The sequence below is a fragment of the Cynocephalus volans genome, chromosome 14 (genome assembly GCF_027409185.1).
Source record: "Cynocephalus volans isolate mCynVol1 chromosome 14, mCynVol1.pri, whole genome shotgun sequence".
Lineage (NCBI taxonomy): Eukaryota > Metazoa > Chordata > Mammalia > Dermoptera > Cynocephalidae > Cynocephalus > Cynocephalus volans.
The window spans coordinates 94,278,093-94,305,794 of NC_084473.1; the positions used below are offsets into that span (position 1 = coordinate 94,278,093).

The 27,702-nt window shown below is 48.0% G+C and overlaps 1 protein-coding gene across 3 annotated transcripts; it reads left to right on the plus strand.

The window, feature by feature from the left end:
- Positions 1–2,137: 2,137 nt before the first annotated feature.
- Positions 2,138–27,447, plus strand: CHST10 (carbohydrate sulfotransferase 10). 3 transcript variants are annotated; one of them, XM_063078389.1, is made up of 9 exons: positions 2,138–2,264; positions 4,086–4,155; positions 9,448–9,653; positions 11,006–11,127; positions 11,637–11,768; positions 18,224–18,315; positions 21,607–21,841; positions 24,062–24,167; positions 25,563–27,447. In XM_063078389.1, exons 5-9 carry the CDS (start codon positions 11,669–11,671, stop codon positions 26,098–26,100), a joined length of 1,071 nt encoding a protein of 356 aa, XP_062934459.1. In that variant the 5' UTR covers positions 2,138–2,264; positions 4,086–4,155; positions 9,448–9,653; positions 11,006–11,127; positions 11,637–11,668; the 3' UTR covers positions 26,101–27,447. The 3 variants fall into 3 exon arrangements, with proteins under 3 accessions (XP_062934459.1, XP_062934458.1, XP_062934461.1); XM_063078388.1 differs by lacking the exon at positions 9,448–9,653; XM_063078391.1 differs by lacking the exons at positions 2,138–2,264; positions 4,086–4,155; positions 9,448–9,653 and adding an exon at positions 10,286–10,368.
- The last annotated feature ends 255 nt before the right edge of the window (positions 27,448–27,702 follow it).

A 27,702-nucleotide genomic window follows, 5' to 3' on the forward strand; every position in this document is an offset into this window, starting at 1 on the left:
CTGCTGTGTCTGTGTCCGTTCAAACCCTCAAAGAGAAACCAAATGTCTCATCTCAATCATAGTGCTCAAAGAAAGGGCTCGATAAACATCTTCTTTTTTTTTTTGGTAACCATTTCTATTTATTTATTTATTTATTTATTTATATTATTTTTTTTTTTTTAAAAGTTTTATTTTGTCGATATACATTGTGGCTGATTATTGCTCCCCATCACCAAAACCTCCCTCCTTTCTCCCTCCCCCCTCCCCCCCAATAATGTCCTTTCTGTTTGCTTGTCGTATCAACTTCAAGTAATTGTGGTTGTTATATCTTCTCCCCCCCCCCCCCGGTTTGTGTGTGTGTGTGTGTGAATTTATATATTAATTTTTAGCTCCCTCCAATAAGTGAGAACATGTGGTATTTCTCTTTCTGTGCCTGACTTGTTTCACTTAATATAATTCTCTCAAGGTCCATCCATGTTGTTGGAAATGGCAGTATTTCATTCGTTTTTATAGCTGAGTAGTATTCCATTGTGTAGATGTACCACATTTTCCGTATCCACTCATCTGATGATGGACATTTGGGCTGGTTCCAACTCTTGGCTATTGTAAAGAGTGCTGCGATGAACATTGGGGAACAGGTATACCTTCGACTTGATGATTTCCATTCTTCTGGGTATATTCCCAACAGTGGGATAGCTGGGTCATATGGTAGATCGACCTGTAATTGTTTGAGGAAACTCCATACCATTTTCCATAGAGGCTGCACCATTTTGCAGTCCCACCAACAATGTATGAGAGTTCCTTTTTCTCCGCAACCTCGCCAGCATTTATCGTCCAGAGTCTTTTGGATTTTAGCTATCCTAACTGGGGTTAGATGGTATCTCAGTGTGGTTTTGATTTGCATTTCCCGGATGCTGAGTGATGTTGAGCATTTTTTCATATGTCTGTTGGCCATTTGGATATCTTCCTTAGAGAAATGCCTACTTAGCTCTTTTGCCCATTTTTTAATTGGGTTGCTTGTTTTTTTGTTGTAAAGTTGTTTGAGTTCCTTATATATTCTGGATATTAATCCTTTGTCAGATGTATATTTTGCAAATATTTTCTCCCACTCTGTTGGTTGTCTTTTAACTCTGTTAATTGTTTCTTTTGCTGTGCAGAAGCTTTTCAGTTTGATATAATCCCATTTGTTTATTTTTCTGCCTTGCGATCTTTAAACCACGATGGTCTGTAATGGTGCAAAAAGTGAAATTCTCAAACAGTGGGCCCTGGCAGTACTACTGTGTATGTAACTCATTGACTAAGGAACCAACAGGTAAGATCAAAAAAAAGCTGATTCCTTGAAAGCGTGATGAAAATTTCATGTGTGCGTGTTTGTGTGTCTATACACATATCTATTCCATCTGTTTGCTACATAGATATATAGTTAGGTAGTTAACAAACATATAACAACAACAACAACAAAACTGGTTACCTTCTGCACCAGTGCCTATGGGACTGCCTTCATTCACCAGGTTCTAAAATCCTAAGACCGTATCCATTTCTGCAGGTTAAGAAGTTACAATTCTGTAGGGCTGAAAACTGTTCAGGCCTTTATCACTTGTCCTCTGTTAATCCTCTACACCGTGACGACAGGGTTGCATCCCCCCGAAGGTTAGCTTAGGGGGCTCTTTAGGGAACAGCGGTCCTGCTTTTACGAGGCAGGCTTCTTAGCAATGCTGGGAGAGACCCCAACCTCATGCAATTTGGTCATTTTTCAAGTTTGGGATTTAAAAAGAATGCTGGTTTATTTTCTGCATTTTTCCAAGTTTGGGATTTTTTTGGTTTTCGAACACCAAGCCTGTTTTCTGGAGGGAGAGCTGGGGGGCGTGGGCTCGGCCGCAGGTCTCTGCAATTTCCCGGGATGGAGCGCGTCCTCGGCGTCGGGAAGGGAGGCGCGGGCGCGGGTGCCGGGCAGCGATCCGAGCCCCGGATCCCTCCGCCGCGCCTCCTCCCGCCTCCCCGCGGCCCGGGAGCGCGCGCGGGGCGGGGACGCGCGCGGCCAGGCGGCGCGCACAGCCGGGCAGGCGCGCGGGGGCCGCGTGGGGCGGCGGCGGCCTCGCCCCCCTGCCGCCCCGCTTCCTCCTTCCGCCGCGGTCGCCACATCCCTGGGCCGGGCGCCGAGGCCTGGGGCGGGGCGGGCCTCCGGGGCTCCCGGGACGCCGGGACCCCGCGCGTCGCCCGCAGGCCCGGCGAGGCCCGGGCCGAGGGAGCAGCCAGGACCCAGGCGGGCGCCGGCTCGGCGGAGGGTGAGCGCGGGGGGCCCTCCATGCCCCCAGGGTGGACGGAGAAACGGCAGAAGCCACGTCCCGTGTGCCCCGGCGACCTGGGGCCCTCCCTAGTCCGCGGGATAACGGGAAGCGTCTCAGCACGTCACTTAGGCAACAAGGCGGCGACGTCCTTGTGCCGGACGCTGCTGCGGGCGGGGTCACTGACCCTGGGGCGAGCCGCCGTCCACCTCTTTCATCCTCGGCGGAGAATGTGCATTTGTAACTGGGCCAGGAGGGGGAAGAAGATGTTCCACTCGGGTCCGGGCGTGCAGAGGGCCAGGGCAGGGAGCAGGCGCCTTGCAGCCTGTGCGGGGGGCACAGGGAGCCGGGTTTGGGGGCCAGGGCAGGAGTGGGTGGACGCGCGCGTCCCCGCCGCACGGGCTCCCCAGCGCTCTGCACCGTCCACAGGCTGTCAGAAGTGGGAGGCTGAGGCGTAAATAAATGTCTGCGCCTCTGGCTGAGAAGATGAACCAGGTTTTCCAAAAGCTGTCTTTTTTGCTTTCCAAGTCTGCTAAAGGCGGGCAAGGCCGGGCACTGAGTAGGAAGCAGCGCAGCCAGGTTCTGGTTAGCTAAGCGGCAGGACTGTCATAAAGGGGTTTTTTGTCTGAAACACCCAACGTCTGGGGCTGTGGGCCATGAGGAGTTGGGTCATTGCATTGCTCAGTTTTAACTGCCAGAGTGAGAAATGTCTCAGACATTTTTTAAATGAGGCAGCTCAGGTTAGCTCATCATCAACACCGCCTTCTTTCTTCACTGTTTTCGGGGACTGGGTTAAAAAGAAAAGACAGAAAGAAACGGTCTTCCCCTCCCCCATTATAATTAGGGCATAGTCCATCTTGGCTCAGAATTGGAATTTTAAGATGGAAAGAAAATTTTTTCCATCTCTGTTCTTGACCCTGAAGAATAGAATTGCAAAGAAATACCTGAGAGAAAAATTCTTTCCTCCCCTGAAATGAAAATTGGACTGCTTGCAGAACTGGACAGAGAAAGAAAAGAATTAGCAAATATCCTGGGCAATTTGCTGTTACATTCAGGTCATTTTTCAAATGATTGAGAAGGTTATACAATAAAAAGCTGGGAGAGAGATGAATGTAGGACCTTAGAGATTGCAGAAACCGAGAGAGTCCATTTTCTTCTCATACGGGTCTGGAAAAATCTGGATTTGAGTGTATAAAGCCCAATCTTTCAATCTACGTAATGTGAAATTGCTTTTAATTTTAGCATTGAGCTCTTAGAAGAAAGGAAGCACGGCTAGACTGTGCTGCACGTGTCCCAGGCAGCCTAGGCTATAGTGTATGTTAAATGAGTTGTATGTTTATTTTGCCTGTGAGCTCTATTAAATCTGTGATCTCTCTAATTCCGTGAGTGTGGCTTGTATCCAGTTATTCATTTGTTATATGACATTTGGTTAGAATTTGGCAGATGCTGAAGCTTGAAGGCATGTAAAATCCAGAGAACGTCTTGCTTTAGAAGAATTGATAATCTTGTATAGGAATCCTTTACCCAATATCAAACATGGAAAACAAGTAGAATAGGATTTGATTATTTTTGCTACAAGATATATTTTATTTATCATGCTAAATTACATGGAAGTCTTTTAACCAGCTAGTTCTTTTGGTTCATGTAGAATATTTACCAAGAAACCCAAATGTAACCTGCCTTTATAAGAGACCTGCTTTGCAAAATGTATGTGAATAATCAAAGTGGCTTTTTCCTAAGTATAAACCAAGTTGTATTAAGTAAGTTGATCTTATAACTTTTAATGATGCTTATTGTTTTTTTTTAAATTATCCTAAACAGTAACGAGAGGAACCAAGAGCTTCAGGCAGGACAAACACAGCCAGGAAACGTGAACCCCAGGCCTCAGAAGGTATGTGAAGGAGGATGTGAGCTTGCCAGTCATTTGAGGTCATGCTATTCAATATCCTTACTGCTTCCCTTCTTGCTTGTCTAGAGATTTTAGGGACTTAAAACTCTTGAGTAGGAGAATGTACATGTATACTTAAAAGTGTTTCCTTAAATATGACACTAGGAGCACACTCTCAGCCTGGGATTAGGTGATTAGTGCCTGCGAAGGCCCGTGCCTGTGCGGAGTGAACGCTGTACAGGTGCTGCTGTATATTATCATTACTCATGAGAATCTGTCTTAGCTGCAGGTGTCTTCATCAGTTGGACTAAGGAGTGCGTTTTCATTCTGGTAACTAAGAATCATCAGTCGTTCTAAGGAGGTCAATTTTAAGGACGACAGTGAGAAGACAAAGGAAATTTCTGAACTGAGATTAAGAGAAACTCTTACTATGAATTTAAAAATCTCAGGAACGCATAATAGAACTTTATTATAAATGCATACACCATATTTTGCTTTATTAAGTTGTCATTTCATAATTTTGTTGATTGGGTAATAGATTGTAGCTCAAAATCAAAAAGTATGATAGGACTGATAGTGAAATGTCCCCATCGCTCCAGCCCTGGGCTGTCTAGTTCCCTTCTCCTCCATAGTCCTTCCAGGGTTGCCAGTTCCTTGTACATTACTGGGTTTTTTTCAGGAAGTTTCCTTTAGTATCTGGGTGCATGTTTTCAAAGTTGCACAGAGGACATGTGATATTCCTGGGGTGTATGTGTAATGGGGATCCCAGGATTTCCATCTCAGTAAAGGGCTGTTGACAGGACTCAATGGGCCCACTCCCTTCCCCTCTTGCCCAGTGGGCACGAGGGACACCAGCCTCCTTGCTGTTTGGAGAACTCTAGGACCCAGACCATGGTTTTTGCCCAGGGGTCTGCATGGTTTGCGCCTCACTCTATTCCACATTTTCTCAAAAGCATCCCCTCTGAGAGGCCCTGCCTTTACCCCCTTACCCTTCCTTATTAGGAGCCAAGCACTTATCACCTGGCCTGAGTGTATACATTAATCGCTCTGGCTGTGGCCCGTCTACTCATGTTGGAACTGAGCACCGTAAGAGAGCAGGGAGTGTGTGTTGCTGAGGGGTCAGAGTGGGCACTTGGTAAAAATTGCTGAATGAATGAATGACGTTTGGAAAAAAGGTGTTTAAACAGAGTTATGTGGGCTTATTTACCACAGGACTTTTCAGAACCTTTAACAAATGACTTTGCATATTAAAAGTAGGGAATGGCAGGTGGGAGTCAACTCTTCACCACAGAGTAAGAAATGAGAAAGGCTTTGTGCTTTTGGAGGACGGACACCTCAAACTCAGGGCAAAAGCTGCTGGCAGGAATGTTACTGGCAGCTGAGCAAAATGAATTTACAAGCATCTTTTTCAAAATGCAGGGGAGGGAAAATTTGCATCAAAAGCTGGTAACAGTACCATACCCATTACTAGTCATTCCAGACATGTAAAATGTGTGGTGTTTTTGTTTCATTTTAGGGAGAGAGAGGGGAAAAAAAGATGAGGGCTTCTCGCCGGTTCAGCTATGTTCTCGCTTTTCAGACCCTTTTTTCCTCATAAGGACTGAAGTTCCTTAATTACCAGTTCTGCCTCATGGGTTTTCAGAGAGCCCAAGCCTCTGGCTTGGTTTCAGATCCAGGCATCCTGACACGTGAAAATCCCATTTAATATCTGGAAGTAGGAAAACTCTGAAGACGGATGTGCTGATTCCTGGGGTGCCGGGGGGCTCTGTTCAGGCAGCGTACCATGACTGGGGGATGCGGGGCACTCAGGTTTGCTACCAAGATTAACTGCAGGAGGCACTGTGGGGGTCGTCAAGCTCCTTGAACAAAGGGGAGTTAATTGCAGAAAATGTCAGGTTTTTCAAAGGCTGTAGCAAAGCCCTGGAGAAAGGGCTGTTCCTGTCAGGCCCCAGGCTCCTTGCAGATCACGACCCTTGATGGAGTCATCCTTGGACAGGTGACAGACCCCGTGGAGAACTACTGTATTCAAAGAAACAATGCAGAGAATGGGGCAGGCTTAAAGGAGCTGGGGCTTAGTGAATTTGGAATGCCTTTCTTTTTGTGTAAAAAATGGGACAAATTATCATGGTTTTTTCCGAGGTCAGACAAATCCTAATTCTACAGAATCTAGTTACCTGTAAATGGGAGGGCTGGAAGAGAGTGAAATGGGGGCAGTGATGGGAGGTCTTAGATTTTAATTGAACCTCTTAAGTTGTTGAGGCAGAACACATGAAATTCAGAGCGTCAGTAGACTCTCTTGGACTAGATGCTCTTTTGCTGCCAATTTTCCTTCTTAAAATGGAAAGAGGTGGTGGGAGAATGGCTATTATGCAAGAATGCCTAGAATCTGCCTTTTAACAAGATCCCCAGGGGATTCATGTGGGCATTAACATTTGCAAAGGGCTGGGGGCTTGGACCCAGCTGCTCATTAGAATCACCTACAGAGCTTTTAAAACATGCCTCAGTGCCACCTCCAGAGATTTGTGTTGTCTTGGCTGGGATATTTTAGCGACCCAGGGTATTGCTACCCTTGTATGTCTTAAAAGCTTCTTAGGTGATTCTAATGTACGGCCAGGGCTCGGAACCACTATCCTAGACATAAAGTCAGACACCATCAGGTCTGGATTTGGAATGCATTAATCTCAAAGCAGATCACACCGTGGTTAGCTGGACGCACCACTCTTTAGGATTCATCAAAAGGCGACGTAGCAGATATTGTGGGTGATTTGCTGGTTTGTGGAGACCTAAGTGGTGATGATGTGGTGATGTGGAGCACCTGGCTGGGTTTTCTTGTGCCTGGTTAGAATACTCCCTCCTCCACGAATGAAAATGACCTTGAGACGGGGCAGTTGCTGCATGGACATTTTCTCCTTGCATCTTTGACTTCTGTGCCAGAGAAATTGTTTCAAAATTTAAATCAGATCATGACACCCTACTCCTGTCTTCATGTGAAGCTCTCTTCCGTGGCTTTCCATTGCTTGCAAGGGGAAAACTAAATTCCACAACAGCTCTGGAAGGCCCTGCATTGTCTGGCCCACGTTTGGGCTGCCTCATCTCTGACTGTGCTCTGGAAACCCCAGCTACACAGTCTTGCTCAGTTACTCAGGGTCCTGTCCCTTGGCCTTGGAACCCTGCCTTCCACAACTTAGGTAACTGTGCTGTTCTCTCTGCCCAGCGCCTGTCCCTGCAGTATTTTCTCCTGCCGACACATGTCCCTCTCACTCCTATGCAATAGATTTTTAGATCCATGTGGGCCTCTCCATTAGACTGCAAGACCTGTGTGTGTGTTTGGTTTGGGACTCACTGTTGTGTTCTTGGTGTCTGTTTTATTGGATGAATGAATACACCTTTTTGTGATGAACTTGGCAAGTAATTATTTTTAGATAATTTTGTCCTTAAACATATGTGCAGATATACGTCTGCTCATGTTTGAGTGTTGTAGAGACATTGGACCTGAGGGGGGTGGGGATTTTGAGAAGGCGGTCAGCCTGCAGCCTGATTGGCTCTCACAGAACGTGACTTGGAGAACAAGTCCCAGTTTACCAGTTTACCTAAATTTGTAACCAAGGTTACCTTGACAGCTTTTACACAAGCTTATGTATGGTTTGTGAATTTGCTCACTGTAGTCCATGAGAAAAAAAGTTAAGTGCTTAATATTGTGCATCCCTCCACACCAGGCCTTATCATCCAGCACGTGCCTCTCTAGAAAGAAGCCATGTGTAATGCAATGTTTCCTTGCAGGCCTTGGGTAAACTCACCTTTCCACGTCCCCCAGTAAGCCCTGGCTTTGTCTGGGTAGGGAAGACCACCTTCCTAAACAGCCTGCTGCTGCTTCTGTCAGAGGAGTTGTATCTGATGTCGTGGAAGTACCATCACCGGGGTGATTGGGTAGCTCTGAGGATGGAGGGAGGTAGGGCGGGGTGTGAGGGGTTCCAGCTATACTTATAACACTTTATTTCCTTACAAAAGTTTCCAGCAAAACTATTAGCTCTTAGCATATGTAAATAGGTATTTGTTATATTATCGTCTGCACTTTTCCTTATGGTTTAAATATTTAGTCGTTTTTTAAAACTAAATAAGAGCTAACTAATGAAGCGAAGATATATGTACTAAATATTCAGATATACATTTACTTTATCAGTTCACCATATTTTTTCCTGGCTAGAAAAGTATTTACTGTCTATAATGGTAGAGAAACTGCAGCTGGTAGTAGTGAGGTAGAAAAAATTAAGCAGCAGAAATAAAAACACCAGGGTACATGTATGGAGGTGGTATTTTCTATTTATCACTGGTTTTTATTATGGGAAGGATAAATGCTTATTGCAAAAGCTTTTTCTTAAACACAGGAGTATGTAAAGTAAAATATGACCCCTCTCTAGCCTCTCAGGATTTTATTCTGTACATTACATATATGTGTGTGTATGCAATGTGTATATAATCACATAACTTTCATATATATATAATTTGTAACTTGCTGGTTAGCTTTCTTGGTTAGCACGTTGTGTTGGTAACACCAAGGCCAAGGGTTTGGATCCCTGTACCAGCCAGCCACCAAAAAACAAAACAAACAAAAAAACAAAGAAATCTTGTATGTATATAATTTGTTTAAATAAATAGGATTATACATTCAATCCTGAAGCTTGCCTTTTTTGTTGACTGATCTGTTGTACACTTTGGACCTACGTACAGTAATAGGCTCGCCTTTCAGTGCCATGAAGCGGGTAGGGGGCAGGCCGGAGCCTTGCCAACTGACCTTTTTCCAGCACCCATGCAGTGGCCAGGCTGGGAAGGGAAGGGGCTCTCTAGATGTCTCAGTTCTGTAGGAGTTTACAGAAGTCATGCTAGAAGTTGAACTTCTTTGAAGAGAAAATTCCCATCTGAAAGAACATGTTGGAAGATAGACTCGTGAGTTGTCTGATTGCCGAGGAGCTATTTTGACAGTATACTGATGGATGTGCAGGTGGCTGTTTTATGCTGTAGAGAAGAAGAGCTGTCACTGACAAATCCTCGGCCACCCATCTAGGGAGAGGAGGGGTACAGACCAGTCCTAGCCTCCAGCCTGGGGGAAGGAATCTAAGAGCTCCTGACTTGACATGGAGAGCCGAGACTTGGGAAGGCAGGCATGGCTTCAGGACAGTGCAGCGGGGCCTAGGTGTAGAAATCCTGCCCCTGAACCACCTGGCTCTTGAAGAGCAGATGAGGTGATCTTCATTGTCAGGTAAGGCTATTCACTCATTGTCTTCCTACTTTATCTAGGTGGGCAGACTCAAATTAGGTCCTTCAGAAGACTAACTCCCATTGGAAAGATTAGATTCTTAAGCTATGAAAACCTCCCGAGAGCCAGCCTGTGCCTGGGCCAGGGTGCTCAGGGGCCAGGAAGCGCAGAGGTACGCAGTGAGCCAGTGGAGCTGGTAGCAGAGAGTGGGCAGTGCCAGGAGAGCCTCCCGCCACCTGCTCCTTAGGTAAGCGAGTCTGCGTGCGTGGGCAGCAGGTCCAGGCAGCCACCCTTGTCTATGTCCACTTGCCCACAGTGCTCATCCTAGGGTAGTATGGGTTGCAAGCCTCAGGCCACTCAGAGCAGGGCCCTCTCTGTTGAGAATTGCATGCAACCTGCTTGGTACCTGTCTCTACTCTCTTTACTTCCTCCCTAACCCACACTGGCCCCTCTATGCCTCAACTAGAAAAGGCCTGCTGCTAAGGTTTCTCAGCAGGGTGTGCCCATGGTGACTGATGGGGACAGACCCCTCTGATTGTCATCATCTCAGAGAGACAAGTTCAGTGGACTCAGGACTGCAGGGCCTTGTGTCCTCTGGGCACAGTCTACGCACCAATTGTCTCTAAAAGGGAGAAGTTAAGCTGGCCAGTTAGCTCAGTTGGTTAGAGTGTGTTGCTGATTAACAACAAGGTCCAGGATTTGATTGCTGTACTGGCCAGAAAACAAAACAAAAAATAAAACAAAACAGAATCACACAAAAAATAAAAGGGGAAAGTTAGTAGTCACCTGGGATGAGTGTCTGTCCTGTCTGTCCTTTCTTTTCCTCTCTTCTTAGGGCCGACCATGCTGCTGTGTTAATTTTTGGCCACCACATTTATCAGGTTATAGGTTAAACCAGAAAGTCACAAAGGGTGCCGAGGGACTGACCAACTTAAGTTTATTGAGGGTCTGCACCAGGCTGGGTGGGTACTTGTCCTTTTATCTACATAAAAAATATACTAAATATACTTTTTTTAGTATAAGTATATCCCATGCAGTATGTGGGCCATATTTATACTACAAAAAATTATTTGTTGTTTACCTGAAATTTAAACCTAACTGAGTGTCCTGTATTTTTATTTGTTTAATCTGACAACCCTGCTCGGGGACCCCAGGAAACACACTGAGCCTTACGTGTGGGCACAGGTGGCTGGGCAGGTGGGGAGCGCCCCTTGCAGGCTGTACCCAGGTGTGGGCCAGATGATTGCTTGGTGGGTGGGGTGGGGGGAATTCAGGTTTCAGATGCCTGGCTCCCATGAGATTCTAGGATGTCAGTGTTACTGAGCAAGGGCTTGGTTGGCTCTGACCACGCAGGGTTGGGAAGCTCTCTCTGAAATCACTCCCCATCAGTGCCACGTTGAGGGGACACTCTCTCAGCTGCCCAGAGTGATGCATGGCCTCAGCCTGCTGGAGGAAACCAGTCTAGCCCAGTGTGCCTCTTTAAGCAGTGTGATTTGGCATGAAGAAGCGCTGTGTTAAAGGTGAAATGAAGCATACTTTTTTTTTGTCTGTCTTGCTGAGGACTGTTGGTGACTTTCTGGTTCTTTCTGTCCCCTGCAGCAGAATGTGACTTCTGTAACAGGCTGAGGACTGATGTGCCCTGCGTCACTCCTGGTTATGATAACATGAAAAACACCCACCCCCAGGGTTCTGCGCAGACCCTCACAGGCAAGTGAGCAGAGGTGAGAAGCACGGTACTCACTTCTTTGCCTTTTTAGAGATTCTCTAGGTGTGGCTACCGTCAGGATTTTAACCACAGTGTGCTGGTCACTGTGTCAGCATGGCTCTGCCCTCTATGACTTACCCCAGCAGAAGCCTAGTCCTCGGCAGGCCTCCTCCTGCCTGCCTGCTTTCAGGTCCTCGTGGGAGTGCCTTGTGACGGGAGCCTGGGCCCAACAGGCAGCAAATCTGCAAAAGTGAAGTCTCACCCCATGTTCCAAGAACAAGTAGAGATGGCATCCTCTCATTATCGCTCCCCTTCATGAGGGTATTTTCAGTTTGATTTATTATTAAGTCCATCATTTAACGTTATTAATTAAATATGAAATGTTAAATTTAATGCCAAGTCAAAATACCCTTTGTAGCGATGAAAATATTTGTGTGGATCCTGTTAACTCAAGGCATCCATTCTCTTCATTACTTTTTGTTTAATTGACGCAGTTGTAAGTAACATCCTGTTTGTGTTTTCCAGGAAGAACTGTTGAATGGCTGACATTTGACAACATGCACCACCAGTGGCTTCTGTTGGCCGCATGCTTTTGGGTGATTTTCATGTTCATGGTGGCTAGCAAGTTCATCACGTTGACCTTTAAAGACCCAGATGGTAGGTGTGCTTCATGGTGGAATGACTTTTGGCTAATTGACACCTGCTGCAACACACTGTTACTAGGTATATGTGCAGATGACTGCTGTCACGGAATCAAAGGACACGCATGGCATCCAAAGCCTTCGTGAGACAAAGTTGCAAGAGTGGAGGTGGAAAGGGGTGGAAGGTTCCTCCTGAGCACTTCCCTAGAGGGCAGAGGTGCTTTCTTTGTGGCCGAAGCCAGAGTGTTGCCAAGGAGCAGGGAGCGGGGCCTTCTCCCCACAATGCCATAAATAAGCCTGGCAGCAAGGTTTCTTGTAGGCTCCAGGTTTGGGAATTCTCTCTGCCTTGTGTCATCATGAGAGATGTGGCCACGATTGCTCAGCATGCCTGTGTGCCAGCTGGTACTCTGCATTGGTGGCCACATGTTTGAAGGTCACCTTCAGGGCAGTGTAGTGGATGGAGGGTCATTTAAGTATATGTCGTCAGGTTTTCTTGAGGATTTTTTTTAACTCCCCTTTACAGAACATAGGGCACCAAATTTGGTCTCATAATTACTGATTCTATTCATCCCCTTGTTTGCTTACCTAAGCCTCCATGTGTTTCTGCAAAATGGACACTACCTGCTCTGAGAGCCTCCCATGGAAGGCCTGAGCATGGTGAGGCGCTGTGACCTGTGGAGTGCTGGGTGTGTGCAAGGAAGTGGAGATGGAACTCTGCAGCCCCAGGCCCTCCCTTCAGTGGCCAAGTGGCTGAGCTGGAGGAGCAAGGCACAGGAGCGATGTTGCAGTGGCTCCTTTGCAGCTGTAGGCGGGGACACTGGGGAGTGCAGGTGCACACAGCGTCTGTGTTTTGCAGAATGCCGGGCGCACCCTCCCACTGATGGCAGCCCCTATGGAGGGGCGATTAGAAATACTTCAGTACCAGCAGTTTTCCTGATGTACTCCTGCAGCTGCCTGTGCCACTGCATGACCCATGAGCTCCAGACTCCTGCTGTACCCAGAGAGCTCCTGGGCATGTCTCTAGCTGTGCTGATGGCCTCCCAATGCCCCACAGCTCCTGCCTCCATCCTCTCTGCCCCGCCCTGTCCACAGAGGAGCAACAAGGCTGGAAGGCAGGTCTGCAGGGAAAGGAGGGAAGCCCTGACACGGGCCCACGTGGTGCTTCTGTGCTTTACAGTGTGCACTTAGCAATAGTGATTGAGCTGCCCCTTGAGCTCTGTGGTTTAGTGAGTGTGACCCAGGAGCCTCACAGGCTCCCTTCTTTCTGTAGAGACAGTTAAACTCCCCGGTCGATTAGGAAGCTGAGAGGTTTGCAAACATGGCAGTGAGGGGTTTATTTCATGCATGTTCACAGTGTTTTTGCTTTTGAACCAAAAGCCCAAGGAAATAACTTAGAACACAGTGTATCTCCTGTGATGAAGTCCATTTCCTGTAAGGGGGTGAAGGGTCCTCAGTCTCAGCATCCAGGGGCCAGGGTAACTTGGTGTCCCTGTTGCTGCTCCTTCCAGCTCTGTCCTCTGGGAAATGGACCCTGCTCCGGAATCTCAGTGAGAAGACCCCTGGGTTTTCCTCTCACCTCCCTGTCCCCTGCCACTTGAGCTAATAGGAAGAGCACATTTGTCTGGAATGCTGTTTAGGGCAATGCTGACCAGATTTTTATAGTGTTATAGCCTCTCTTCAGCTCAGAAGTGGAGTCACAGTGGTACTTGTAGCAATGATTTATCCTCAGTTAACAAATTTCAGTGTAACATTGAACTAGGATCGGGTGTTATAACTAGACTTTATCACAGGAAAATAAATCCTGCTCAGTGATGACGATTTGATGGCAAAGTATGTCGAGACTCAAAAATGGCATCCTTGTGGGTCTGGGGTGTGTGCGGACACTGGTTTCTCTCCTCTGCCGGTCAACTCCTCCTCCAGTCTTTTTCCTTGTCTCAGCCCCTCAGCTTGGTTGTAAGCTGCCTGAGGGCAGAGCCCATGACTTGAGTGTCTCTGCATACCCAGCACATGTGGGACAGAGGCTGGGCCAGGATTGTGAGATGCAGTAGCTGGATATACAGTGTCGCCAGTGAGACGGGGTTGAGATCACTTCTAGAAAAGCAAAGCAGCCCATCATTTGGCAAATTTAGACATCTTGTAAAAAATTACAAAGCTAATGATGCCAATAACAAAAATAAGCTGAGACATTATGAAGATACCTGGCCATACCTTGAGGATTGAAATCCTCCTCCTGGACCTGGAGGCTTGCTCCTGAGGGCCCTCTGTGACTGTCGTGGGGATGATGGCATCTGATGAAGATAAATGGTCATCAGCAAAGCAATGGGAAAAGAAGAGCAAACATAAACTGTGCTGTCAGTTTTATCTGAATCTAGTTGAATCAGGGTTGAGCGAGTTGGGGAGAAAATACCAGGAAGTTTAAGTCATAAAAATGTTAAAATTGGGGGGTGACTGGCAGGCATGTGTGGTATTGCAAGGTGAGGGGCTCCTGAGCGGATGGAATAGCTTACCTTTCAAAAAGTCATTGATGAGTCAGTTTAGAATTCAGTATACATTTTTCTATCTAAAATATTATTAAGGAAGCTTAGGTTTTTGCAAAACCCATTTAGCATGTCAGTGCTGAAAGGTGACAGGTTGCCACTGAGGAGGACAGACAGACAGATGGTTGGTGGTCTCCGAGCCCTCGGAGGGCGTCCAGGAGCACTGATGCCTTCATCTCTTTTCACACCATGCAGAGTACTCTTTGTCCTTCCTTCAGGGACACAATAGCTCCTGCACACAGCTCTGGGTGGGTTTGCATTTCAACTCAAACGTAGACAAAAAAGGAAAAAAAAGATGGATTAATGAAGATGTGTGGCAGAGAGATTGCACCGGAATCAAATAAGCCTGAGGTGTGGGAGCTGGGAGTGTTGTTGGAGTCGGGGCACTTGGAGGCCGTTTTTACCCTCCCTGTGCAGGGAAGGAAGCAGGAGGGCAGGGAGGACACTCAGTGTGCCCGCTGGAGGGGGAGGGTGCTTAACAGCCTGACGGGCGGGCGGGGCTGCAGGGCCGGTGCATAGTGCGGGTATTCATGACCCGTGGGGAGTAGGTTTTTTTGTAGAACTGGTTTTTATGCTTTTATTTGATATCTACTTTTTCTCTCTAATTATGTGTTTAATAGACTTTGCAAAATTTTCAAAGTAAATGTTTCTTTGTTTGCAGAGAGCTGAAGATTGTCTTCACATTCTACCCCAAAGGTTTCCCCAAAATTAGTCTGTTGTAAATTATTACTCTGGACAAGCACTTTGTAAGATTCCTCTGGTCCGATCTCAAGTCCCGTGACCTTTTAAACTGAGGTGAAAAGCACTGACTTTGTGGATTGGGTCTTTAAAAAAAAATTAAACATTTTATTTCGAGGTCATTGTGGAGTCACATGCAGTTGTAAGAAATAACAGAGAGTTTCTGTGTTTCCTTTACTCAGTTTCCCTCACTGGTCACATCTTGTAAAACTACAGTGCAGCCTCACAACCAGGATACTGACATTGACACGGTCAAGATACAGAATGCTCCATCACTGCGAGGGTCCCCCTGTGCCCTTCACAGTCACACCCACACCTTCTCCTTACCCCACCCCAGCCCCGACCCCTGGCAACCACTAATCTCTTCCCCTTTCCATCATTTTGTCATTTCAAGAATGTTACATACGTAGCATGTGACCTTTTGGGATTGGCTGTTTTCACCCAGTGTAATTCCCAGGAGGTGTGTCTAACTTGTTGGCCTCAGTGGTTCGTTCCTTTTATTGCTGAGTTGTAATATTCATTCCATGGTGTGGACGTCCCACTGCTTGTTAACCGTTCACCTGTTGAGGGACATCTGAGCTATTTCCAGTTTGGGACTGTTACAGATGAAGCGGCTACCGACATTTGTGTATGGGTTTTTGTGTGAATATTAATTTTCAGTTCCTTGAATTAAGTGCCAGAGAGTGCAGTTGCTGAGTCGTATGGGAGCTGCATGCTTAGTTTTTCTAAGAAACTGCCAAACAGTTCTCCAGAGTTGCCGGACCGTTTTACATTCCCAGCAGCCATGAATGAGTTGTCAGGCTTCTGTGCATCCTCCCCGGCATTTGGCATTGTCACAGCTTTTCTGTTTTTCTTTTTTAATAAGAAAATGAAATTTATTGCTTACAGTTTTGGGAGCTGGGAAGTCCACAGTCCAGGGAGCACATCTGGTGAAGGGTCTTCCTTGGTGGTGGCTTCAGTGACACAAGGTATCACGTTGTGAGATGGTGGAAACAGAGAAAGAGACTCTCTCGTGCTTTCCTTTGAAAGCCCTCAGAACCATGCCCATAACCACCATTATTAATACACTCATCGGGGCAGGTCCTTAGAATCTCATCACCTCTTCAGGGCCCCACCTTTCAACTACCATAATAGGATTTCCCACCCTCTTAACACTGTCACAGTGGGGACCAAGCCTCTAATACATAAAACTTGAGGGGCACAATTCAGTACATGTCATTCTGCCCCTGGCCCCCAAAGTTTATGCCCTTCTCATAGGTAAATACATTCATTTCATCCCCAAAGTCTTAACTTGTTTCAACTCAAAAGTCTAAAGTTCAAAGTACCATCTGTGAAATCAAAACAAGTTATCTACTGCCAAGATACAACGGTGGGACAAGCATAGGGTACTTATTCCCATACAGAAAGGGAGAAATAGGCCAAAAGGAAGGGGTAACAGTCCTAAGCAAGTCTGAAACCCAGCAGGGCAGGCATTACTTCTCAAAGCTGGTGAGCCACGTACCTTGACTCCATGTTCGATGTCTTCTGCACGCTGGTGCGGGGGTTGGGTCCCCATGTACTTGGGCCACTCTGCTCCTATGGCTTTCCTGGTCTGAGGCCATGCTTCAGCTCTTGCACACTGGTGTGGCGTGCTGGTAGCTCCACAATTCTGGGGTCTCCATGGTGGTCCCCCTCCCACAGCTCTACTAGGCATGGCCTTGGTGGGGTTTTTCTGCTGCCACTCTAATTCCACATTTCCTCTTGGCATCGATCTAGCAAAGACAGTATGTGGTGAATCCACTTCCGTGACCAGTCTCTTCCTGGGCTCTCAAGCTTTTCCAAACATCCTTTGAAATCAGGGCAGAGGCTCCCAAGCCTTCACAGCTCTGGCATTCTGTGAGCCTGCAGACCTAACACAATGTGGATTCCACCAAGGCTTCAGGCTTGTGTCTTCCAAAGTTACAGGTCCAGTCACACCTAGGGCCAAATTAGCCACAGCTGGAGTAGCCAAAGTAGCCACGGTGCTGGTGTGGGGACCAGCATCCCAAGGTCACTCTGGGCATGAACAGAATACAGCCAAATTCCTTTCCAGTTCATAGCAAGGGTGTTCTTTGCCCCACTTTCCAATAAGTTCCTTCTTATTTACACCTGAGACCTCTTAGAATAGTCTTAATAATCCGTATTTCCATAAGCATTCTAGTCACTACCAGTCTCTAAAACATTCCAAACCTTTTCCAGTTTTCTTGTCTTCTAAACTCCCAGCAGCAGCTTGACTTTTCCTAGCCCCCTCCTTCAAATTCTTCCAGCCTCTCCTCAATACCCAGTTCCAAAGCTGCTTCCACAGTTTCAAGTGTTTGTTATAAGCAACACCCCACTTCTGCGGTACCAATTTTCTTTATTAGTCCATTTTCTGTTGCTTGTAACAAAACCTGGAACTGGGTAATTTGTAAGAAACCAAAATTTTTTGCTTACAGTTTCGGAAGTTGGGAAGTCCAGAGTCCAGGGAACACATCTGGTGAGGGTCCCCCTTGGTGGTGGCTTCATTGACACGGGGTCTCACATTATGAGATGGTGGAAGCAAACAGAGCTGGTGTTGTCACAGTTTTTTATAGCCATAGTAATACCTCACTGTGGTTTTAATTTGCTTTGCCTCATGTCCAATGATGTTGAACATCTTTTCATGTGCTTATTTGCCATCCGTACATCCTCTGCAGTGAAATGTCTATGCATATCTTGCCTATTTTCTAGTCAGATTGTTTGATTTTTGAGCTGTTGAGTTTCGAGAGTTGTTTATGTATTCTAGATACTAGTCCTTTGTTAGACACATACTTTATAAATATGTCTTCCCAGTCTGTAGCTTGTCTTTTCCTCCTCTTCAAATGGGCTTTTACAGAGCAAAAGTTTTTCATTTTGATATTCAGTTTATCAATTTTTAAAAAGATTTTCTCCTCTGTTTTTAAAAAGTTTCCCAAGTCTGTGATCCATTTTAAGTTCATTTTTGAATAAGGTGTGATGTTTAGATAAAGGTTCTTTTTTTTTTTTTTTTTTTTTGTTCTCTAAGTATCCAATTGCTCTAGCACCATTTGTTGAAAAGACTGTCCTCCTCTGTTGAGTTGCTTTTGCACCTTTGTCAAAAACCAGTGAGGCACCTATGTGTGGATCTGTTTCTGGGGCCTTTGCTCTGTCCCATGGACCTGTCACCCTCTCTGTTTTTCAGTGTACAGCACCAGACAGGAGTTTCTGTTCCTGACAGCCATGCCAGAAATGGAGAGGTCGCCAGAGGAGAAGCACTTTCCTGAGGAACTAAAGGTGGGCACAAGCTGGGCAGAGGGTCCTCTCCCCTCAGACAGGGACACAGCTTTGTGTGGGGAGCCTCCAGGGCATCCCTGTCTGTGCTCTCCCTGCAGCTGGCTTCCGCTTGTCATCACATCCTGCTTTAGAGCAGTGGCTTATGTTACTCTTGTGTTCCTCACAGTGCTGTGCACCATCATGGATGCTTTGTAAAAATTCTGGTTGTGCTGAATTCCTGACCAGCCTAGTGCGAGCCTTGCCAGGGGAGTAGAGTGTGCTGGGCAAGGTCAGGAAGAAACCAGGAGGGAAAAGCAATCTGACCCAGGATCATAGACTGTTAGAGTGGGATGAGACCTCGGACAGCAGAGCAGACAACACAGCCTCTGAATTGTACAAGTGAGAGAACTGAGTCTAGGGAAAATCCAAAATCACGTGGGGGTTACTGGCAAAGCCCAAGGCTGCTGACTTCATCCAGCTCCTGCCTTACTTGACAGTGTGACTGCACCTTGTTTCCTGCAGGCTCCTCCTGCACACAGATTCCTAATGTTTCCCTAGCCAGGATGAGGGATGTGCTCCCAAAGGGCCATCTCACGCAGTGAACCCCGTTCTGGAACTGGAAGGATGAAGTTCCACTTGTGTCAGAAGCACTGACATGGGCAGAACAAGCCTGACAGATGTTTTTCAGCCCAGAATTAAACCCTAGAGAAGGGCACAGCTCCTGTCCATGGCCTTTAGGGTAAGGACAAATTAAAACCCAGTTAAAATAGAAAGCATCTACCTGGTCATGGTAGAGAGCTTTTGGAGTTTACTTTTTGAAGGACGTTGATGTGATAGAGGTCAAGTGCAGAACTTTTTAAGACAGCCCAGGAATGTTGCTTTTAGGTTGAGACATCCCAGGGCAAGAATAGAATGTGGATGGGTTCTAGAGACTAAAAGCCACAAAAACCTATAGAAAATAGAAGGGTGACTTTAATAGGAAGAGGCAAGGAAATTAGTGTTTAGTTACACAGATAAAGAGGAATGCAGTGGTAGGGTAGGCTTTCTGCAAAGTGTTTTGAGACAAGGGCCCCTGTGCAGAAGAGAACTATCACCCTGGCAGTCACTCTTGGAGACAGAGGGATGCTCTTCCTGCAGCCTGTTGGCCTGCAGGAGGAATGTGGGTGGGACGACTGCACCTGAACGTGCTTTACACTTTGCAGTGCACCTTATGGGTTTTAATCTCCTTGGGCCTCTAGCATCCCTCTGAGGTGTATTTTTATTCTCAATTTGCAGTTGGAAAACATGAGGCTCAAGGAACTTTGCCTGCTGGCTTAGACTTTGAACCAGTGTCCTCTGTCCCCTTCTGTTCCCATGCTATCCAGCTGATTCTCATAAATCTCAGATTTGAGCTAAAGGAAATGGGGGAGCAGTTGTCAGATGTAACATCCTCTGAGACCAGGACTTGTTAGATAACAGTAAAACTCAGCATATGCTTTCCCACAGGAAAGGTAGTTTATTATGGTGGTCAGGTTCCACAGCTTACCTTTCAAAGTTTATTCTGTGCATAATGTAGCTGAATGGTTGAATGGAAAATAATTGAAAGTAACATCAGTCATTAAAATTGGTTTTGTGTATTTACAAAGGGAAAACATAGAAAATGATGCTAGTTGGTAAACACAGTTGAACAACACTTTTTTGTTTTGTTTTGTATTTAATGCCTGAGCTTGAAGAAACTATCCCACGATGCACAGCTCCTGAGTGCCATCTGTGGTTGGGGTTAGCTTTGAGGTTTGAAAAGCTGGGACAGAGTGAGCAGAAGAGAGAGGGCTGTCTCGGGGTAAGTGAGCAAGAGTTGGGATCGATGAGGGATTGGGGTTAAATTAGTCCCCTTCTTGTACAAGCCACGAGAGTGCCTGGCATGGTTCCTGGAGTTCTGTGCAGGGCACAGGGCTGTGCTGAAGCCCCTGATGGGAGGACAAGGATGCTGGGCAAAGGGCCAGAGGTGCCCCTCTCTTGCCAAATGCCTTCACCTCAGGAAGTAGGCTCCGAGGTGGCTTTAGAGGTGCCTACAGGTTCTTGTTAACAATCCCCAAGACAGTCTTCCCTTCGCCAGGGAATCCCAGGAAATTCAGTTAAACCCTTGAGGGATAAAAGAGCATCCTGGATACAGGTGGTGTGAGGGAGTTCGGTTGCTGTAGATCCAGGAAGGGAGCGCAGGGAGCAGGTGGTAGGGCAGGAACCTCTGTTGTCCCAGTATTTCCAGTATCCTTTTTCTGGGGTATTCTAGAAGGCTGACATCCTTCTCCCCCTTTTGTAACTGACCCAGCCCCCAGGATGGGCAGGTTGTTACCCCTGCCCCATAAATGGATTGCCTGGCAAGCCTAGTGTGTTTTAAAAGGTATAACAAGGGCGTTTTGGTCCATTCAATAAAGTTAATTTGGAGACCGTCTACTTTGAAATTTTGGGAGAAGTCCTGTGTAGCTTTAAGGAAACTAATAGACATAGCAGCAGAAGCATTTCAAAATGCTGAGAAATGGCCACACTGGAGGTGGCCACAGGAGTGGGGTGGGGGAAATAGTCTCACTGTTTGACGTGCTTTCTGGACGCTTCTTGGAGAACTAGGTGACCACGACGTGAGCAACGAGGGGATTTAACTCATTGAGGATGGGGTCTGGGGGTGTCATGGAACAGCTTTGATATGTGTCGGTGCATCTCCCTCGTCCCTTCCGTCCCCTTCCTGCCTCCCCTCCAGCTTTCGTGCATGTGTAGTACGTGTGTATACATGCCCACACACCATGCCACACGTGTTCTTACTCAGCTGAGGTTTTCCCAGGTGTCTCTACGAGAGCCTGTAACCACCTCCAAGCACAGGCAAAGCCTTGACAAGTAGTTGGGCTGCAAACAGGACTGCCATCCACGAGAGCAGTAGACATTTGCACTGAGTGTTACCCAAGGCCTCTCATGTTACAGATGTCCTCTTAGGTTCTAAAACAGCCCACAGGATGTGCACCATCATTTGGAACCTGAGCTGTTTGTCTTTTTCTGTTTGTTAAGTCCGCCTTCTCTCAAGAAGGAAAATCCAGCGATCCGGGTTTGCATCCGTTTCCTGGCCGGCTGTGCTGATGTGTTTCTGTAACTTATCAGGCAGTGGGAAGGCCCTGAGAAAGGCCTGGGGAAGTGGCTGGAGGTAGTGGTTGTCTCTGTAGGAAGGAGAGAAAAGGGGCTTGTGCACGGTAAGAACGAGGCAGGCAGCAGCGGGGCTGCTTCTGGGCTCTGTCCTGCTTCCTACTGGTGATCCCTGTGCCTGTTCTGCCTCCTTGTCACTTGCAGCCCATGGGGACAGTGCTTGTGGAACGCCAGCTCCTTCAACCCCTGGTCTATATGAAGCGCCTGGAACTCATCAGAAATGTCTGCAGGGATGAAGCCCTGAAGAATCTCTCACACACGGCTGTCTCCAAGTTTGTCCTGGACCGAATATTTGTCTGCGACAAGCACAAGATTCTTTTCTGCCAGACTCCCAAAGTGGGCAACACGCAGTGGAAGAAAGTGCTGATTGTTCTAAATGGTGCGCGTGGCACCCGGCAGATGTCTGCCTATTTGCCTGGGGAAGGGTCCTGGTGGCCCAGGAGGGGGAGGCGGAAGAGGATGGCAGAGAGGGGTCGAGGAGGCTTCTCCCGGAAGGGCTGGCAGCCTTCCAAACAGTTCTCTATCGTTTTTTCTTGTTAGTATTGTACTGTAGAAGTTTGTGGGGTTAATTTCGCCACTGATTCTTTTCAAAGGGGCACAGCCAAGGTCAAATCTTGCTTTTCCTAGCACTTCTCAGGCAGCTTGTCCACCACAGTTGAATCCTTTTCTTCTTCTCTTCAGATTCATTGTGTTGATTCTTACAGGCACAGGCTCTGTCCTGAGCAAGTTAACGTCCCTGTACTCACAGAGCCACGGATAATGAGAAGAGCCCACACCCTGAACCTGGAAGGGGAGCCCTGCCACGTGGGTCCGTGGCCTCTCCACCTGCAGACCGAGTATTCTGTTGGATAGAAAGAAATTATGCTCTATTTCATGCTAAGCATCTGTATTCAGAGGACTTAGTTTGCTTCAGAAAATCTGATGTTTACTCATGGACAAATTAGATCATTGAAAAGTGACCTCAATGCTCAAATTAGATCATTTGAAAAGTGATCACTCACCTTTCTTTTCAGAAACCATGCTTGTTTGTTTAAATTCCAGTTAGTCTGAACTGATCCAAGATAATTATGGGCACTGTCTATTAAATTCAGCTTCAAAGGGAACATTTGACAGCAGTGGGACTCCTAGGTCAGGAATCAGGCCTCGGGGCACTGTGGGTGGGTGGTCCTGGGCTTCCAGCATCTCCCTGCTCCTGACGCTGCTCTCAGAGTCAGCAGTGTTGGCTGCCATCTGGCCTTTTCACAGGTTGGTTGGAAGAGAAGGGTGACACCTCGTCTTCTGGTTATTAGGTGTATAATTAATGTGTTTCTGGAGTAATCTAATAGTATGATGGATTTTTTGAAATCAGAGAACTAGGTTACAAATCAAATTGAAAACAAGGAATATACTATAAGGCTCACAAATCAGCCACCGCTGTGACACATCATACTTCAAAGAAGTAGACAGCCACTTACAAGGGCAGGATAAAAACAAGCAGGCTTGCCAGGCGTATAATAAAAAGTCATCACTGTGGCTGTCTTCGGTTATCCCTGGGTGCACCTGGACGAGGACAGCACGAGAGTGGGGCCAGATGCAAATCCTCAGAGCTGGTCCTCTGTTGTCCCTGGGGGGAGCTAGTGCTCATCTTGTTCATTTTACAGCCATCCAAAGCACGTGGCATAGATTTGGACTGGGGCTGAAGTATTTGGGGGAAGAATGAATAAAACAGACAAGGCTGTGGCCACTGCTTCGGTGGCCCTGGAGAGATTCTTCCCTGTTAGAGCTCTGAGCTTAACATGACAGGGTTAGCACACGGATGTTAAGGCTTGTAAGAGGCATGGCTGAAGTCCAAGCGTAATGACAATTTATTTCCATTTGTCTATGTTGAGAGAAATGAAAAAAGCCTGCCCAGCCACCAGCCCTCGGATGGACCCCACTTAGGTTCCATTCAGCAGCCTGGACCGGGCAATGGCCCCAACGACAGACCGGGACTGTCCATCCTGCCCTGCACTCTGCTCCTTCGACTCCTGTTTCTGTAAATCACAGCTCCCACAATCTCAGCCAGGTTTTTCCAGTGCTGAAGGTCTTTGCCACTTGCCAGGCTGGGATGCTGTGAGGTTACCTGAAAAGCAGCATCAGCCTAGGGGGTGGTGCCTGGAGAGCTCAGCTTACTAGTTGTGACAGTGACAGTCCGTGGAGGTGCTGTGGGCATGGTCAGCACTCCATTTCCCATTCCTGCTCCCCATTTCAGAGTAGAATAAGTATTGCTGGTGTTAGGAATTGCTTGCGGCAGTGATCTTTCTGTAATGGAGATTTAGCCGAATTGAGGTGCGTTTCCAGGGTAGGCACTGCCAGTATTTCTGCCCTGTTACCTCCGTAGTTGCCCGCTTCCTCCCGTTGGTTTATGGATTGCCAAGAGCTTCGCTGTGCTCTCCTCCTGCCGGCAGGAGCAGTGGGATTCACAGACGTAACTGTGGGTGTCAGGAGAGGGCCTGCGGTGCGTGCTGTGGGGACAGCGGGCCCGAGGTGAGAGGGAGGCAGCTGTGGCACCTGTGTGGCCAACACGCCTACAGATGGCACCCATGTGGCCAACACGCCTTCTCTTCTGTTTACTTCCCAGGGGCGTTTCCTTCCATTGAAGAGATCCCTGAGAACGTGGTTCACGACCATGAGAAGAATGGCCTCCCTCGACTCTCTTCCTTCAGCGGTGCAGAGATTCAGAAGCGGTATGAACAGGTCCCTCAAAGGGGGGATTTTGAAAACCTGCAGACATTTTGATAAATTCCCCAGGCTTAGTTCTGTACTTGCCACATATTCCAAGTGGCTCCGAGGGGCACTGGGGGCTGTAGGTTTGGGGGGTGAGAGGCAGCCGGGCGTATGCCCAGCATTCATTTGGTGCCTGCAGACTTTCACATCTAGGAGAGTCTCGGAACATCTCCCCCAGCTTCTCTTCATGCAGTCCGTTAAAGTGAAAGTTCCGTGATTTTTAGTAGAAATGAGTGGTCAACTTTGTCCTGCTTTGGTAGTGTTACGTTTTATTTATTCCTTGCTGCATATGATCTTTTCTTTGTAAGAAAGGGATTTGGGTTGCAGGGAGCCCCCGCTGTGTGTTTTATTTTTTCCAAAGGCCCTGTACTTGTCTCCGGGGCAGGGGGCCAGGGAGGGCTGGGCCCAGCAGGGCAGGGTGGAGGGACATTCCTCCCTGATCCCAGCGAGGATGGGAATGGAAAAGTTCTCCCGTGCTAGCTTTGGAATGGCCCTGCAGGGCAAGCTTTGAAGGAGTAAAAGTGCACAGCAGCTGCTGGATGTTGGGGCGCCCGCTGACCTCTGCCTGGCCGGGCTGTACAGCCACTCGCCCTCCGTGGCTTCCACCCTGACTAACTCAGTCTTCCCAGCTGCTACAGCCCCCCTCAGAAATCCTCCTGGGTAGGGACTGGCCTGTTGCCCATGAACACTTGCCCCGTGGGGCCTCTGTGAGCCTGGGTGACTGAAGACGTGGACAGCAGTGTGTGGCGTGGAGCAGGCATACTGCGAATGCAGTGACGTCCTCGGTGGTCTCCACGTGGCCACTGCTACCCTTCGTGCCCGCACCCGGCTCTGCTGCAGCCACCCCTCCTGCCGCTGGAGCATGAAGCCTGGCGTTCCACTTCCTCACACCCTTCCCTCTCTCTGTTCCTTCCCCTGGCAACTTTTTTTTGAGTTGACTTTTTAAAGACATGCCCTTAAAGTAACATTCTCTGGCCTTGGCTCCTCCTGACTCACTCAGAGTTCCTGCTCTTAGGATTTTCTGCCCAGGAAAAAAACTTTTAAATATTCTTCAAGTTTTGAAATATTCAAGTAAGGCAAAACATACAGTAAGTAGATGTCTTCACGGTGAGCCCCTGGGATGAGTACCATGGCCTTGGACAGTTAAGGTTTCTGGGCCTTCCTCATCTATAAAATGGGTTGTAAACAGGACTGATCCACGACATCTTGAAGTGGATGAAGTGACAGCTGCCGAGCATGCTCATGGCAGGGCTCGGCCGGCGACTACCACGGCTCTGCTGCTCTTCAGTCTTGGCACCGCTCAGCCACCAGTAGCACCGAGTTAACCTCTTGTTTGTTTTCATTTTTTTCCTTAGGTTGAAAACCTACTTCAAGTTTTTTATCGTAAGAGATCCCTTTGAAAGACTTATTTCTGCATTTAAGGATAAGTTTGTTCACAACCCCCGGTTTGAACCTTGGTACAGGCACGAGATTGCCCCCAGCATCATCAGGAAGTACAGGAGGAACCGGACGGAGACCCGGGGGATCCAGTTTGAAGATTTTGTGCGCTACCTGGGTGATCCGAACCACAGGTGGCTTGACCTTCAGTTTGGGGACCACATCATTCACTGGGTGACGTACGTAGAGCTCTGCGCACCCTGCGAGATCAAGTACAGTGTGATCGGACACCACGAGACCCTGGAGGACGATGCCCCATACATCCTAAAGGAGGCTGGCATAGACCACCTGGTGTCGTACCCGACCATCCCTCCGGGCATCACTGTGTATAACAGAACCAAGGTGGAGCACTACTTCCTGGGCATCAGCAAACGGGACATCCGGCGCTTGTATGCACGTTTTGAAGGGGACTTTAAGCTCTTTGGGTATCAGAGACCAGATTTTTTGCTAAACTAATGGATAGGACCTAGGAATTCAAGAATCTCTGTTAGTCTAGGGCCTAGCCAGGTGGAGATCTGAGCACAGAAATGACATTTTCCTCCATCACACCCCTCAGTGAGACTCCCAAGATCTCTCATGAGTGCCTGGGTAAGTGACACTGTGCCCTGTTACAACTGAGCTGGGACGTGAGATGCACTAGGGCCCCTCCCCCAACCCCACCAGGGTCGGGACGATGCTCGTCCGGCCTCCCTCTCCTCAGAGGGGAGAAAGAACTGAACATCTGTAGTCTGACAGGGCAACGGGAGGGAGCATTTCGCATCATTAACAGCCATTTTCCTCAGTTGTCAAAGTGACGGTTGTGCCCGTGGCTCACCTGGCTGGTCAGGGGTGGTCCTGCCTGACAGCAGTGGACTGCGGGAGGGACACCTAGCATTTTCCGGAGGGATGGAGATGCAAAGGGACCACAACGTCGCAGAGGCTAATGCAGGATCAAATCCAAGCAATACCATGACGCCTCTGGCCTTCATCTTGGCACTGCTGTGATCACAGAGGCAAACCGTCCTTTCCATGACTGTGTTTTTCTTGTGACATTTAGTGATGACCAGAAGACGGTTTCCAGCAGTCCACCTTCTCGGAATCCATGCCCGCTTGACGCTAGTCCATGTTTCTGAACTCCGCCTGCCAAGTGCTCATCTCATTCAGCACAAGAGATACAGTCTTGGAAAGCAAGGGGATGTAGGTTCTCTCCACCTGGGAAGGTATCTTTGGGGGCCTTAAAAGGAAAGTGGCACAGGAAAGAAAGAGCTGGTGGGGCCCTGGAGCTCCGGCTGCTGGGGATTCGGGCTTATCCGTCCTGACCTGTCTGCCTCTAGTGTTTGTCCCGTCCAGGTGGGCAGCAGGGGGTTCTCTTCTATCTCCCCCCGGGCCTCCCAGGGGGCTGAAGATGAGCAGGGACAACATGCCAGCATCGCAGAATTCAGTGCAGTTTACACATCTCAGTGGCCTCTCATCTCAGCAAAATGTGCGCCACCAGACCCTTTTCTGACAATGCCACCATCCTGGACTAACATGGCTAGGAGTTGGGTAATCAGGTTCACCAGCAATAAAATCCTGGGCCGAGGCAGCCCCCAGTGTCATGTCTTCCAGGCACTGAGGTGGCCCCAGTGAGGAGGTGGCCCCAGTGAGGAGCCAGCCCCAGAGTCAGGTGCCGTCCTGCAGCATCCGCTGTCCTTGCAGCCCAGGGCTGGGAGGAGGGAGCTGGGCTTTCCTTAAAGGCAGCTTCCACCTTCCTCTTCCCAAAGTGGCTTCCTGAATTTGTAAATGTAAAAGTAAAATAAAATTTAAAATATGTGCCAAACCTGACACATGCTGCAGATCAAGGGGAGGGTGCTCCGTGGCTGCATGTGTCCCTGCATGTGTCCCCTGAGGCCTGGTGATGGGGATGGGCGCTCAGGCTGCGAGGGGTGGCCCGCGGTGGGGTGGCCTGGGGTGGGGTGGCCTGCAGTGGGGTGGCCCGTGGTGGGGAAGGGAGGCCAGGCCTCCCACCCTCGGCTGACACGCCGAGGACAGGACGAACCCTTGAGTTACTTTTTGTCAAGTTTCAGCAAAGTCTTGTTA

Bases quoted from the DNA above. Each gene is read 5' to 3' on its own strand.
- CHST10 (XM_063078389.1), top strand. From the start codon at position 11,669: ATGCACCACCAGTGGCTTCTGTTGGCCGCATGCTTTTGGGTGATTTTC. The intron at 18,316-21,606 runs GTGGGCACAAGC...TGTCACTTGCAG, and splicing joins ACTTTCCTGAGGAACTAAAG to CCCATGGGGACAGTGCTTGT. The intron at 21,842-24,061 runs GTGCGCGTGGCA...TTTACTTCCCAG, and splicing joins AGTGCTGATTGTTCTAAATG to GGGCGTTTCCTTCCATTGAA.